The following is a 15586-nucleotide window of genomic DNA, read 5'->3' on the forward strand; positions in this document are numbered from 1 at the left end:
GGTCGGGGGCCGTCCGGAGCTCAACCGGTAAGCTGTTCCAAAGGTCTGGCGCGCCCACAGAGAACGCCCTCCCCCTGGGGGTCACCAATCGGCATTCTTTGATCGGTGGCACCCTGAGGAGGCCCTCTCTGTGGGAGCGCACTGGACGGAGGGAAGTTGACGCCGGCCGCAGGTGTTGCCGTAGGTAATCCGGACCCATGCCATGAAGGGCTTTGTAAGTCATCACTAACACCTTGAACCTCACCCGGAGAGCAACCGGTAGCCAATGCAGCTCGCAGAGCAAAGGTGTAACATGGGAGTATCGGGAAACTCCCAAGACAACTCGCGCGGCCGCATTCTGCACCAGCTGGAGTCTCCGGGTGGACCTCAAGGGCAGCCCCATGTAGAGAGCATTACAGTAGTCTAGACGAGAGGTCACGAGCGCATGAGTGACTGTGCGCAAGGCATCCCGGTCTAGATAGGGCCGCAACTGGCGCACCAGGCGAACCCCATTCAGTGGTGAATGCCATAAAACACAAGGGGATATGTTTCATTGACAAACACAATTCCATTGCAAAGGAGAATACAAGTTTACTTTTGAATTTTTTTTTCCCAGCAAGACTTTAAGGATCAAGTAAGCACTCATACATTTCCTTTTCACATAAAAACATAGATCGGAACCAGGAGGGAAAGAGTTAACAGTGAAATTAAGCTATGCAGATTAGTAGTGTAATCAATTCTTTTGGGAGCTTACCTTCACAGCGAAATGCTGGACTTTCCAACTGCTTTCTGCACACAGAACAGAATTTTCTCTTGTAATGTCCTATGGGTCCTAAACAATGTGCAACTGGAACCTGTCGGGAGAAAATGTATGGATTAACTACATATTGCATAGCAGTTTATGTTGCATATACATTTTAATTGCTATGCATTTGGTTAATGCCCAATCCAAAGCCAAGGCTCCATTTTTTTCCACAAGTATATAAATACAGCACGCAGAAGCCAAGAAATCTATGTGGTTGCTAACAGTTAATACCACCGTGATGGCACATAGTCAACCAATACTATATTAATTTCTTCTCATTAAGAAACAGAATTAATTCTGTTTATTGTTTGAAACATTAAAAATATGAACTATGCATCATTAACAAATCCTATTTATCACACAAGCTTGGAACTACAAACAATGATAAATTCCTTGACAAAAGTCAAGGAAATTCACTAGAAAAAGTCCAGAATTAAAACTATCTCAAATTCAGTCAAATTCCACATTTTAGAAACTAAGGTTGCTGCCTTGGCAAATAAGTTCCCCATAATCAATAATGACACCGCAGAATCAAAGCTATATTTATCTGAAATTAGTTTTCCACCTACCCATATTTTCCTTTCTTTAGTCAGCCCAAATCTGGGGGAAGCAAAGATTGTTCACCGGGTGTAGATCTTATACAACTTTCTCCACAAAGATTTTGTGCAAGGGGGATTCTTTTTGGACTGATTTGACTTTGCATGTGTTTTCTGACTGCCCAGGTCCGCAATGGTAATTATACTGTAAATTGGGAGATACATCTGCCATTTTGTGTATGCACTCATCACCAAGTCTCAAAATGTAAATTTATCCTTGGCTGAAAAATGTTACCAAATTGACTTAAATCTTTTGTATGACATGATTAATGTCATGAGATATATCTATAATTGAGGCATCTGTTTTAATTTCCAATTTCTTGGCTTGGGTGAATATAATCCTATGTCCACCTTAATTCTGCTTTTAAACCAGCTAGTTTGGCAGTCAGCTGAGGTGAGATGTGTAATATAGAAATTTAATACATAAACATTTTTTTAATGCTGGATTTTAAAGTAGAACGTTCTGAAATAAGATTGCATATTGACGATAGCATTTGTAGATTTGCTATACAGTCTTTGTAAATATTTCATAATGACATTACTGGCATTGGCACTGGTAGATTTTGAGAAAGGTGGGTTATATATTGATTTCTTTACTTACCAGAATTACAGCCCACTTTTCCCCAAGCTGTACAAAACAACCCACACAGTTTTAATATCCACTGTTATTTGCATAATGCTTTGTGAGACTGGCAAGGCCTAAGGTCAATCAGTGACTCATATAAATCGTCTAATGTATGAAACAACTAAATCTACCGTAAGAAGACAGGAAGAAATTCAAGCTGCTCTAGGAAATGCCAACTTTATCTTTAAGGGCAGCTTCCCACTTACTAAACATTTCTTTTTACGTAGTTCGACAAACTATCAAAAATTAACTAAAATATCCCAAAGCAACAGCAGGCCAATTACAAGCAAAGGGCAATATTCTTTCTGATGGTCAATGTACTGTACATTAATGCAGGAACTATAGGGCGGAGAGAAAACACTGGGGATATGCAATTCAAAAATTATTCACAAATGCCACACAGCAACAAGACCAGTAACAAGCAGCTTGCTTTGACAAGAGTAAATGAAAAGTATTTTCTGCCTACCATTGCGATATGGAGCCTGGGTGATGAAATACGGGACAAGGGTGAGAGCTACTGAATAAAAGTAAGTGGTAAAACAATTTATTGAGCCTCTTCCATCCATTAAGAATGGGAGAAAAAGGAATATTACTGGTTCATTTATTTCTTTATTGCTTCAATTTACACACCTATCCATTTCCCAGGACTCCAAGCTGCTTTACAAGGTATTACATACAATAGGGGAAGAAGATAACTGTTACAAATTGCCATCAGTCCTCACCACTAAGGGAAAATGTATTTTTTTTCAACCTTTTCTTAATGCCTTCTTGAAGAACAGTGTCTTCAAGATTCCATAATTTTGAAAATGTTAACTGGGAATGGATGGTTCAAATATCCAGAGACAAGCTGTTCCAAAGGAGGGGGGCCATGGCCAAGAAAACTTGATCATGAGGTCTATTTTTTTGTTGATGGAATCTCTAGCCCAGCCTTCCCTTCCCTTCCCAGCCTTCCCTTCCAGAATCTTACCAAATACTGTGCTTCCCTGAAAATAAGCCCTTATATTTATTTTGGGTCCAAAAGACCCGTTAGGGCTTATTTTTGGAGGTTGTCTTATTTTTTTCACTACAAGGGCCAGCCCGACTGGCGCCCCACCCCACCAAGCAATTCAGGTTACCCACGGTGAAGAAGTAAGTCTTTGGAAACTGCTTTTTTCATTCATTTACAGGGAGAGGCTGCATGTTGCAGGAGGATGACTGCACCGCGTCTATGTGCACGTCTGCCTCGCTGTTTTAGGCAGCGCTTTGGATCAGCTGCAGTGTGCTGTGGAGAGGATGGCTGAGGTTTGGGAGATGGTCTATTCCCATGAATGTAAATGAAAAGGCAGTTTCCAAAGTCTTCCTCCGCCACTGAGGGAAACCGGAGTCGCCTCCTAGAGTGAGACATCTCAGGACGCCCAACTTTCTTTCCCGCCCTTCCGCAGAGGAAGAGAAAACCGGCAAAGCCCACTTCTATACTGGATCTAATTCACTTCTCCTTGGTCTTTTTTTTTTAATACAAGTTTTATTGATTTTTTAGTTTTACATCCAGGTATTTATGAAGCAATACGGTGGTTGGATAGTTAAAAGTAAACAATAGTAAATAACAAAGTCATTTGTAGATAGCTCAAGTTGTTATCTACATCAACAAGAATTCCCTCTCCGATTCCCTTAGTTATGATAACATAGTCAAATTAATCAAATTAATTGTAACACAATCAATTATAACAATTTTCAATATATTTTCACATATACATATCCATGTCCTGTTTTTGAGTTTTACCTAATTGGAATAGGATATACCAAACTAGCCTATAATATATGGGAGGAAAAAACTTAATTTTCGGGTAGCCCACATTTCCCCCCATTTCATTATATAGTAATTATCCTGTCTAAAATACATACATTGTTCATTTCAGTGCATTCTTATTTTATACCAGTTTATTCTGTTTAACATCTTAATAGTTCACCAATTATTGAAAAAATATCTTTTGTTGTATCCTTCCAAATTCTGTAATATAAGTCAATTCTAATAGCTAACTTTCCTTTCCTTTAAAGGTCTAAAAGTTAAGTATAAAATCAATATGTATCTTTTAAAGATTCCCCTTAGCCCATTAAGAAAAAAATTTACCTCTACCATTACAACAAATATATTCTATTTATCACCTTAATAGTTCATCAATTTTTAAAATAATATCTTTTATTATATCATTGCAAATTCTATATTATAATTCAAAGTTATGTTCTGATAGCTAATCTATTTCATTATATAGTAATTATCATATCTGAAATACATACATATTCTATTTGTCATCCTTACAATTCATCTATAATTAATAAAGTATGTTTTATTGTTTGTGGCTAATTTTCATTCCCTTAAAAATCTAGATCCTAAATATAGACTCAAGTTTATATCTTTTAACCGTTCCCCTTGGCCAGTTGAAAGAAAAAATTAAGCTTTATTATTGCAAGTCCCAACACTTACAACAGAAAAAGAAGAAAAATTCATTTATTAAAAAATCTAACTCTAGCTTTCTTCTTGTGCCAGGCAGGCTTCCATATCTTTGCCTTTAGCTTTTCAAATGTGTCTCCCTTTCTTCCTACACACCTTGTTTGAATCCAGGGAGACCATCCAATTATCAATTTTTCATAGAGAGTAAATTTTCGTTCCAGTAAATCCAATCTCCACATTTAGCTTAGTGCAGTTGTCATTAATTCAATTTGGTCTTCTCCTTTCAAATCCATCTGGATTAGGTAAGAGGTCATGTCTGGTGTTGTAGTTATTGTTTGGTTGGTTAAAGTCTTAGTGTACTGTATTTAAAGGCCTTTGGCATCATCCATCTTAGTATTGCTTTCTTCAGCTTCTGTTGTTTGTTGGATTGTAGGTTTTATAGTTGAAATCAAAGTTTGGGGATCAAGGCTCTCAGGAGATTGTACTTGTTGTACTTTGAAGCCCCCTATTTTGTTGTTCATTTCCTCATCCTCTGTTCGTTTTTGGTTTGTCAGTTTGTCAACTGAATTAAGAGTCTCATTAGGTGAGTTTGTGCTGTCAGATCTGTTTTTAAATCTGGCTTTTATTTCTGCAGTCATTGCCAAAATTATCAAGTATGAGTTTATAGTCAAGCGTTGGAATATATTCTTCCATTTCTTTAGTATTTTACAGATAGGCCTTTAGTGGAGGCTATTTTAATAAAAGTCAATAAATGTCCACCTCCACTATTCCTAAAGGTTGTTACCAGTGCCAGGTGTTCCCAATTTTTATCTTTAAAGATAATGTCAAGGACAAATCTGTTAAAAGCCAGATCTTAGAGTAAAAAAAAAAGGTTTACTTGCTATACCAGGTTTTGTCACAGCATGTATAATCCTTTTCCAGACTAATATAATATGTCTTTTATCCAATTAATTCATTTTTAGCAGTAAATAGGGTAGTAGGTCCCCGTAAAAATAAGCAATAAAAACTTTTTAATGGCCGGAAAATTCCAGAGGTACAAATAGGGTTACTTAGTTATTTAGCTTAGTCATTTGATTTCTTTTGAGGCTTTAAGGTTGTAAATCCCCAAGTAAGCAGTCACCGATCTTTCAAGAAGGGAGGAAAAGATTTACAGGAAAGTCCCACAGGAAAGTAATTAGGGAAGTAGGAAAGGTAAGGTCTCACCCAAATCCTCCAGATTGCTTCATTGTGCTTGATAGTGATTTTGGCTTTCAGCAGGGAACGGCTTAGTGATCTGGCCGATCTCTTCTTCTTCGGCCAGAGGAGTAACTACGGATCAAACAGAGGGCTGCCGCCCTTCTGCAATCGCAGAGAGAGAGCCTCCTCACTGTGGTCGCCCCTCCAGGGCGACTTTTCACCCTTTTCCAGGCTCTCCGAGGAAGAAAGACCAGATGGTGCGGGGGGGGGGGGAGCTTCTCCCTGCACGTCTGCCAGCGCCGCGTGTGCAAACCGGAAGCCACTTCTCATTGGTTTTCAATAACACTCCAGGTATCTCTTCAAATACTTATCTCCCTCAATTCGTCTGTAAACCAAAGAGAGTTCCAAGATCCCTGGGTAAGGAGAAGCTGCTTGAGTGTGATGCAATCCAGAGGTCCCGATGCCCTCTCATTCCAGGAAGACACTAGGAAGCATTCAGCAGACCAAGGTTCCTTCTGGAATCCAATTAGGTTTATCAGACACTTGGGGCAGACCAATTTAATATTTCCTATCTCCCTGCATTGGCAAGAACTGCAGGGCCACCAGAAAGTGTTCTGACATGGCCTATTTATTATTGATATAAAGAGAGTGTCAATAACAAATGTACAGAGGCGTCATAGTTCTACTGCTGGAATCTGGAACTTCTTTTTCTTTGATAATGAAATGAACAAAAAAGATCCGAATAAATTAACTGGCAAACTTCCAAGGGGGAGGAATCATATCAGATCTATCCACCTGCAATTATTCTGTAAGAACTATCCCATTTCCAGGAACTGAAAGCCTTAAGATCCATCATCCTCATTCACTAGACTGTGGCCAACGCTTATGAATTTTGCAGCCTCATATTATTTGATGGGCCACGTCTAATTCCCCTCGGGTGAAACCAGAAAAAGAAGGCTGAGCTTGCTGGTATACAAAAAGTTTTTAAACATCGTACTTGTGTTGAGGCACAACAGCAATGTTCTGTTAATGCATTAAAGAAAATCAGGTGGGGAGGAAATTAAAAGCCTCCTTACACGACCCAGCCAAGAAAGAAATCTCCCTTTAAGGAGATACATAAATGAAGTTGCCATTGAAGGATGTAGTTCTGCACTGCAGAAATGCAAAAAGGCAACAACAACAAAAAAAATACAGCTGAGAAAGAAAGGCAGTGTCCCACTTCCAAGCAGCATATTTCCACCACTGAAGATAAGGGTGGGATAGTGCCAGCCATGTCTGACCTAACAACCCAGGCATAAAAAGTCTCTCTGTTGCACAAAGCATTGCAAGAGGAATGTTCTCCCGACTTTACGCAATCAGATGATGCAATTACTATTGAGTAGTTTCACTTCTCTCGAAGATGGCAATAATCAGAGCCTTCTGTTGACGCTCTGGTGAATGGACAAAAATAGCTCTGCATCAAGATATGCATATTACCACACATTCTCAGAAAATGAGTAGAAGGATCTAGTTCTAACAGCTTGATTTAATCCCTTTCTTCACCCCCTCTGCCAAATTTGTCCCTGAAATTAATCTTACTTCCTTCACTTCATAAAGCCTCAATTATTCTTGTACTTAATCATCACTATAGATAAGTAGCTGCTTTAATTATACAAGCAATATCAATTTTTGGTTTTTGTTTATTATTGAAAGCCCTTTCTAGAACACGGTCTTTATAATCCATTAAGATCATTTTGCAGAGATAATGTAATCTCATCCTTGCCTTTGCTTTAAAGCCATGTAATTGTCCTTAATACACTGAATCATATCCTCAGGCATGTATTTAATATTGGAATTTTGCTGCATTATCCCAAAGTCCTTAAATAATCAAGAGACATAAGCTAGAAGGATTTGAAAGCTCTCACCTCCATTTTTTTAATTAAGTAGTTTATTTGATCACACAAACCATCAAAATGCCATTCTTCTTTCATTTGGTTAGTGAAAGGAAGCCAATTTCAATCCATATTTTGCAAAGATGGCTTGTTTCCAAAAATTACCATTAAAATTAGCCACTGTCAAATGATAGAAAGGTTTGCAGTTCATCAACATTTGAAGCAAGAAAATTCCAATATCCATGTAACTAAAGCTGTGGAAGGAGAATGAGCTTAGCATCATGCTATAGACCTGGTGAGCATAATATGCAAGCCAAATCTAAGTAGGATTTTAGCACAGGAAAAGGTCAAATGTGGATGCAACAAGGATATTCAGCTACCATGGGCTTGCTGTTGTATAATCTATGAAATATTCTCACCTTACACCATGTTCATCAAGTACATTTATGATACTAATACTAAACAAGATCATTAGTGTTAGTACCACTTTATAATGCCTTGGTAAGACCACACTTGGAATATTGCATCCAGTTTTGGTTGCCAATATAAAAAAGATGTTGAGACTCAGTCCAGAGAAGAGCAACAAAGATGATTAAGGGAATGGAGGCTAAAGTATATGAAGAACTGTTGCAGAAATTGGGTATGTCTAGTCTAGTGAAAAGAAGGACTAGGGAGTAACATGATAGCAGTGTTCCAATATTTGAGGAGTTGCCACAAAGAAAAGGAGGGGGTCAACCTATTCTCCAAAGCACCTGAAGGCAGGACAAGAAGCAGTAGATGGAAACTAATCAAGGAAAGAAGCAATCTGGAATTAAGGAGAAACGACCTAACTGTGAGAACAATTAACCAGTGGAACTGCTTGCCTTTAGAAGCTGTACGTGCTCCATCACTGGAGGTTTTTAAGAAGAGATTGGATGGCCATTTGTCCAGAATAGTATAGGGTCTCCTGCTTGAGCAGGGGGTTGAACTACTAGAAGATCTCCATAGTCCCTTCCAATTCTGTTATTTTGTTAAAATATAAAACTGAAATGCTGTTTTGTACACTCCCAGAATACAGACTACCTTGCCCCAAGTGTTTATTTACCATCCTGCAAACAGAGCCTTGGTGGAGCAGTGGGCTAATGCCTCCTTAAGTAACACCAGCTGCCTGCAATTAGTGCAGGTTTGAGTCCCACCAGGCTCAAGGTTGACTCAGCCTTCCATCCTTCCGAGGTAGGTAAAATGAGGACCCAGATTGTTGGGGGCAATAAGCTGACTTTGTAAAAATGCTGCTTGGGGGGGGGCGAAAAGCCTAATAAGCAGGCATATGCATAGAATGAAGGCTATTGCTAAGCACATTGATTTGTGCTTCTTAGACTGTAAGCCACCCTGAGTCTTCGGAGAAGGGCGGGATATAAATGGGATTTAAAAAAAATACAGGGCCACTATGCTCACATAAGGTACGCTCTACAACTTTCACACCCTAGATCTCTCCATTTTGTCCTTAAGCCAAAAGGTATAGAAATAACACAGAGAAAAATGAAAATATGTATGCCTTACAAACACTGTTAAAAAGCGTTATTAGCTTTCATAGGAAAAATATTTTTAAAAAGTCCACAAAGCAAAAACAACAATGTGGGTTAACTCTAGAACAGGGGTGTCAAACTCAATTTCATTGAGGGCCGCATCAGCATTGTGGTTGCCCTCAGGGAGCCGGGTGGGTATGGCCAGAGTGGGTGTGGCCTACTGGGTGGGTGTGGCTAGAGTGGGTATGGCCTACTGGGTGGGCTTGGCCAGCTCTACATCGTTCGCATCAAGGGTGCCTATGGGGGCCTGGGCAGGAGTGGGACAGATCTGAGGGTCTCTGGCAGAAGGAGGGTCTCTGGGCCAGGGCCAAGGCAGTGGGGGCCGTTCCCTCACTGTTTCCAGGGTGGCTTCGCGGGCCACATGAAACCACTTCACGGGCCGGATCCGGCCCCCGGGCCTTGTGTTTGACATGTCTGCTCTAGAAAATGGAAGCATTAACAGCTGTTTGGGGGACAAAGATGCCTGTTCTATTTTCAGCTATCTTCAGCAGTTAAACTTCCTGTTTCTATTTTGGTAGGGGGTTCCCTTGGTTTTCAAACTCTCATTATGCTGACAGGCTTAAACAATGATACGCATGACTGAAATGCACACGCAAACACAAAGACACATATATTATGCGTGTATGGGCTCCTAACTAAAATCTGCAGGAAGTCAGTTCATACTAAACTGTTACACAGAATACGTTCTGGCTTAATTTGACCTAGGACTTATCTGCACAAAAACTACATATTAAGTGCACAAAGAACTATGCAAGATTTGGAGCATAATTTCAACAAGCCTCCTACAATTTAACATTTTAATAACTGCTATACTAACAGGAAAGAATGGACACTAGCATTATCTCAAGAGACGCTCAAAACAGGGAACTTTTCTAATATCAATAAACACACATAAATCTGAAGTCAGAATCCTGAAAAATGTAATTCTGGCTTCAAAAGAGGTTTGTTTCATGTTCTATATTCGCACTGTAAACAATCAACATCTAAACTGGAGATGGGTAAAAGTAGCTGCAAACTAGTGAAATAAAATATTAATCCATAAATGGGGTTAACATAAATATTGTTTTTGGATGAAGTATAAGAACTAATGTAAAATATGTACCTCTTAACTAATTATTTCTTAGAGAGAGGAAAAAAACTAAATGCCATTATAGCACATTTTATCTCTCTGGCAATTAAAAACCAGCTGCCGTTCACTTGATTAAAAGACATTTTATATATAAGGATAATATAAATTTGAAAGAGTTAAGCAAATCCATGTGCTATCCCAGGGGTCTTCAAACTTGGCCCTTTTATGACTTGAGGACTTCAACTCCCAGAATTCCTCAACCAAGCACACTAGCTGAGGAATTCTGGGAGTTGAAGTCCACAAGTCATAAAACAGCCAAGTTTGAAGACCCCTGTGCTATCCTATTCAGAATAGAAATATAAGCATGACTGAAGGATCCTATAAAGTTTGAAAAGGATATACTTTTGTTGAAATGCCCACAACATTTCAACAGGAGGATATAGCCAAGCAACAGATAAAAGCAGAGATAGGGAGAATTCTTAGCTTTATGTCAGTCATTTATGTCTGTCTGTCTGTCTGTCTGTCTACAGTACTTATTGTCCTAGTTTTACAACTTGGAAGTCTCTTTCCAAAACAAGTTCCCCTACCCCCATGGATACAAATGCAAAAGTCAGGATGTAGTTTTAAAGGAAGATGCTAGAAATAGGTTTCTCAGATTGCTTGCTGAGTTTGCCTGCAGACTCAGAAAAATCTGCTGGACCAAAAAAAAAAAAGGCGGGGGGGAACCTTGTGCAATTTTTGGATGGAGGTTACATCACACTAACATTTTCTTTGGAATATTAATTTGTAAGCATGAATTCAATGATTACTAATAGATGTTTTATTTACACTGGGTATGAGATCTCTTAAGAAACCAAGCGACCTTCAGCTTCCTAAACCGATGTAAAAATGTTGGCCCTTAGAGACAAAAAAAAACCATTTTAGTCACCCTTCTGCAGAAGTCATACACACACACACACACACACACACACACACACACACACACTGGGTGAGGATAAGACCAATGTTTAGCACACTTGTCCTGGACAGGATTTCCTAATACATTATAACCTTGTCGCAATGCTGTTCAATATCAAAGGGCCAATCCCAAGTCATCCCACTGAAATGGTTCAGCCTAGTCCAGGGGTCTACAACCTCGACAACTTTAAGACTTGTGGACTTCAGCCCCCAGAATTCTGGGAGCTGAAGTCCACAAGTCTTAAAGTTGTCAAGGCTGTAGACCCCTGGCCTAGTCAAAGATGCACCCAATTCGTATCTTGGATAGAGTAAATCAATACATCTCTTCAGAAATCCGAAGAATTAAATTAGTCACTCTTGGGACCAAGTGTACATAAAAAAACCCTGATCTGCAGCAAAGGAAGAAATAAGTTTTTGTTTTTAAAAAAGAAGAACACAACTCCCTGCCTATCTGTTCCCAGCCATATCACTAAACTGCTACAAATATGTTACCCATCTTCCATGTTACCCATCTTCCAATAAGAGTAAGAGTTTTGTTCAGGCAAATCACACTAGCTACAGAAAGCAGGTGACCAAGGAAAAACAAGGATTGGAAATGGACCTTACAACTGGAGTTTCTGGTGGGCAGATGAAAGCTGGGGAAGAGCTAGACGACCAGTTGAGAGACATACCCAAAGCCCCTCAGCTAATTGCTGTCTCATTTGGTTTTCAAAGGTAAATGAAGTGTGACTAAACCAGGGGTAGGCAACCTTGGCTCTTTTATGACTCATGGGCATCAACTCCCAGAATTCCTGAACCAGCATGACTTCAACTCCCAGAATTCCTGAGCCAACTCAGAGCATTCAATAACCACTCAATAACCCTCAATTTTGTTTTGTCTTCCCACGTAGAGCAAATAGGGAATGTTCCTGTCATGTTCCAGAAATGATGGAAAATAAAAATAGAAACCTAACACAGCTACATACTAAATACCAACATAGAGTCGGGCTGTAAAGAAGGGAATTGTCCATTCAAGCATTAAAACAGCTCTTTTTGCTCTAAATAACACTAATATATGATTATACTTCCCTCTCATATATGGGGGGAAAACTCTAACAAACTTTATGAACATTAGTGTCATCCAAGGCTTTAGCAAAAAGGCTTTGATGTAATTTTTTTTCCAAACTAGCCATCTACTCAACAAATATCCTTCAGTTATATGAGCATTCTATGAATAATAAAACATGGAAACAGTATAGAAATAAGCATAAACATACATTGTGGACGTTCAGAACATATAGGACAGAAAACTGGAGCAGACACCTCAAAGGGAATGTTTCTCAACCTTAGCAACTTTAAGATGTATGGAATTCAATTGCCAGAAATCCCCAGGTAGCACTACTAGATACGGGTCAAAGTTGCTAAGGCTGAGAAACTCTGGCTCAAGTATTAGCATTCACAGATAGCATAAATAACTGAACACAACATTATTCCAGGAATGTAACCCATTAAATAGTTGCATAGTTGTTGCATATATAATGCAAAGATATATACTGCACACACACACACACACACACACACATACATATATGCATGGTTTTAAAATTTAAACCAGACCGCAATATTTTATTAAAAGAGTTATTATATATAACTCTGCGGATGGCAAACATATTAACAGTCAAGTCCTCATTCCCTATCCCTCTAAGAGGGCAAAGAGGAAGAAAACAAAGGAATACAGGATTTGAAACCAAATTAACTCTCCCACAGAATCCAATTAATGGACTGTCTTGAAGAGTCTATCAAAAACAAAGATAATCTAGTTTCTGAAAAATAGACAAAAACAGCCAGTCAACAGTTTTCCAACATTAGGGTAACAAAAAAGTTGAATATGTGCCAACTTTCTCGAAGTCTATTTCCTTAGTCTTCAGCAAAGTGCAGAAGAACAGCTGTGTCATTTCTGATTTTATTTGGAAGGAGTTTTGTTTGGGCGGTACTAAGAACGATCTTGAAAACACAAAGATACAATGGCAGAATTCAACTGCAGGCGTTAAACAAGTGAATGGGACAAGCCCTGTCTCAAGCTCAATTTTTTTACATTATTCTGATTACTCAAAATCAGGACTTGCAAGACACTTGACTACAACATGAGAAATCAGGAATTAGCCAGTTCCATTCAAGCTCAGGGCTTAGACATATGAAACAAATGTTTGCTTAAGAAGTGGTAAAAACCATCTGAACATTTAATATGTATTGTAGACAAATGAAGTGCTGCTTCAGATGCTAATAGCAGTAGTTAACTTCTAAGTGAAGTTCTAGAGATTTTTTCCCCCATTAATTCATTCTAATCTGAAAAACAAACCAGGAATTGAAAGGGCAAACCTTAACTCCTTCCCTTAAAACTTTAAAAATGGCCTGAAAAAGTAGGTCTCCCCCACTCCAGGGATCAAAGCTTCAAAGGGGCAATTGGGGATATGTGTACAGCCAATAGTCTGCCCACTGTTGATAAACAACTGATCCACACAAAAGTGAGCTTTCTCACGTCAAGATATTCTGTTTATCAAACTGCCCAGTGTGTCTTATGATGTTCCGATCAGAGCTTATTCAACTGCTGTGTTCACTTCAATCAAAATATATCTTTTCAGGTTCAAAAGTTCTGTTTAAATGCTGTAGTTTATTAGAGTGTTTTGCAGCACTCCGAAAGCAATCCATTTAAGAATATTTATAAATATAAACGAAGAAAAATGGTATTGTTCCATTCCATTGCTTCCTTCACAACAGATCTTAGACACTCATCCAATTGTGTTAGAGCAATTAAATAATATCAAGGAGAAAGAAAAGTGTTGAGCAACACTGAAAATATTGTAAAAAAGCAATGTACTTAGAATGCAAGTTATTTTAAAGCAGCAGTGGGATAACAGTTTCAGTCAAACCAATATCACAAAGTCATGAACAGATTTTTGAATTCAGTATTATTTGAGAAGAAATTCCCAAGAAGAATCATATGCATACTTATACACAAAAATATGCATTGGAACTTACCAATACACAAAAAGCTTCTTAAATATCATGAGTTAGAGCCAGCTTGTAACTAAGCCCAAGGAACAAAGATTAGTCATAGTATGCTAACTCCATAATTCTCTGAAAATTGTTGACACAAAACTTATCTTATTCATGCCAACCATCTGAGTTCACAAGACTTCATTTGACCTTGAATTCCATATCCTGCTTCAGAGTGACATGTTCAGTAAGATAAAGAGATGGTCCAGTTTCAATTAACATGGAGCTAAAATTTTAGTTGAAACTGATCCATTGCCAGATTTTCATCAACCTTGAAATTATAATTTAAAAATGCAGTTTATGATTTGCAATATTAATATGGTCTAAGAATCCATCAGGAAAAATGTCTTTAACACCCTTCATGTGCCACAGCTTCCAAAAATAGCTACTTTATATAATCTGAAATGGGATTAGAGTATATAAATAAACATTTTTCACACACGAAATAAATTGCTGTTAAGCTTTCTGTTACTTTTTTTAAGTATTAAGAATCAAGTTGAATATTTGCTTCATGCAGCTAATCCACAGCTATTCTCTACCAAAGAAGATACTTCGTTAGGAAAATGTAATTAATAGGGACCACATCTTGGCTTGGAAAGCAAACAGCATTAAGTCTGGATAGTACTTGGATGGGTACGAAAATAGAGCAGTTGAGAAACATCTCCGAAGAAGGTAATAACAAGCCACTTCCTTACTGTGGCCAACATATCTATGAAGTCATTAAGAATTAAAGTTGATTTGGAGGAGACTCGTTTTAATAAATAGAAGTAGCTGAGACATTTTATAATATCTTCTAGGGCTGAAGATTCTAAAACATTCAAAAATGTCACAGATTAAACCTGTGGCCTATATCCACATCACATACTGTATACTACCATCTCAATGTTTATCAGTCTATTTTTCTCTTATATAAGTTACTGGGAGTTGGGGGGTGGGAAGGATATTGCATCCTTGAATAAAAATATAGCTTATAAAGAGCACAACAATCAAAATAAAAAGCACACCTTGTACTCCTTCTGGTGATACCATTTCATCATCTGAAGATGTTCTTCAACTTTTATCACCAGACAGAGTAGTAAAGTAAGTTGGGATCTCCAACCCATTCGTGATTTGGTTATAGCAACAATGGAATGGCCACCACCAATAACAAAACAAGATTCCCAATAAATAATAAATAGCAATTACATACACTGAATGATTGGCTTGTATTCTTGTATATAGGAGTATGTCAATTTGATATTAACTTATATCAGGGTGAATTCCCTCCAAAAGTAAATCAGTATTTTTTTTATGCAGTATATTTAAGTTTGCCCTGGTAATTTAGTTCCCACACAACACTAATACATATAACATGGTTTCATATATTATGCAACAAAAAAGAAAAAAATAGCTTAGCTTTAGGCACTAGACTAGTACTTCAACAAACTATACATATACATCAAAAAGTTTCTATTTTCATTTTAATCATCATAGCTTACA

The 15586-nt window shown here is 38.2% G+C and overlaps 1 protein-coding gene across 1 annotated transcript in view; it reads right to left on the reverse strand.

Moving 5' to 3' along the window:
- Positions 1–15586, reverse strand: part of DGKQ (diacylglycerol kinase theta) — a 94953-nt gene that overhangs the window by 49544 nt on the left and 29823 nt on the right. Inside the window, exon 3 of the mRNA XM_083353724.1 lies at positions 734–833. Coding sequence (XP_083209850.1) covers positions 734–833 — 100 coding nt within the window. The remainder of the gene's footprint in view (positions 1–733; positions 834–15586) is intronic.

Source organism: Vipera ursinii (genome assembly GCF_947247035.1).
Source record: "Vipera ursinii genome assembly, chromosome: 2".
NCBI classification, from domain to species: domain Eukaryota; kingdom Metazoa; phylum Chordata; class Lepidosauria; order Squamata; family Viperidae; genus Vipera; species Vipera ursinii.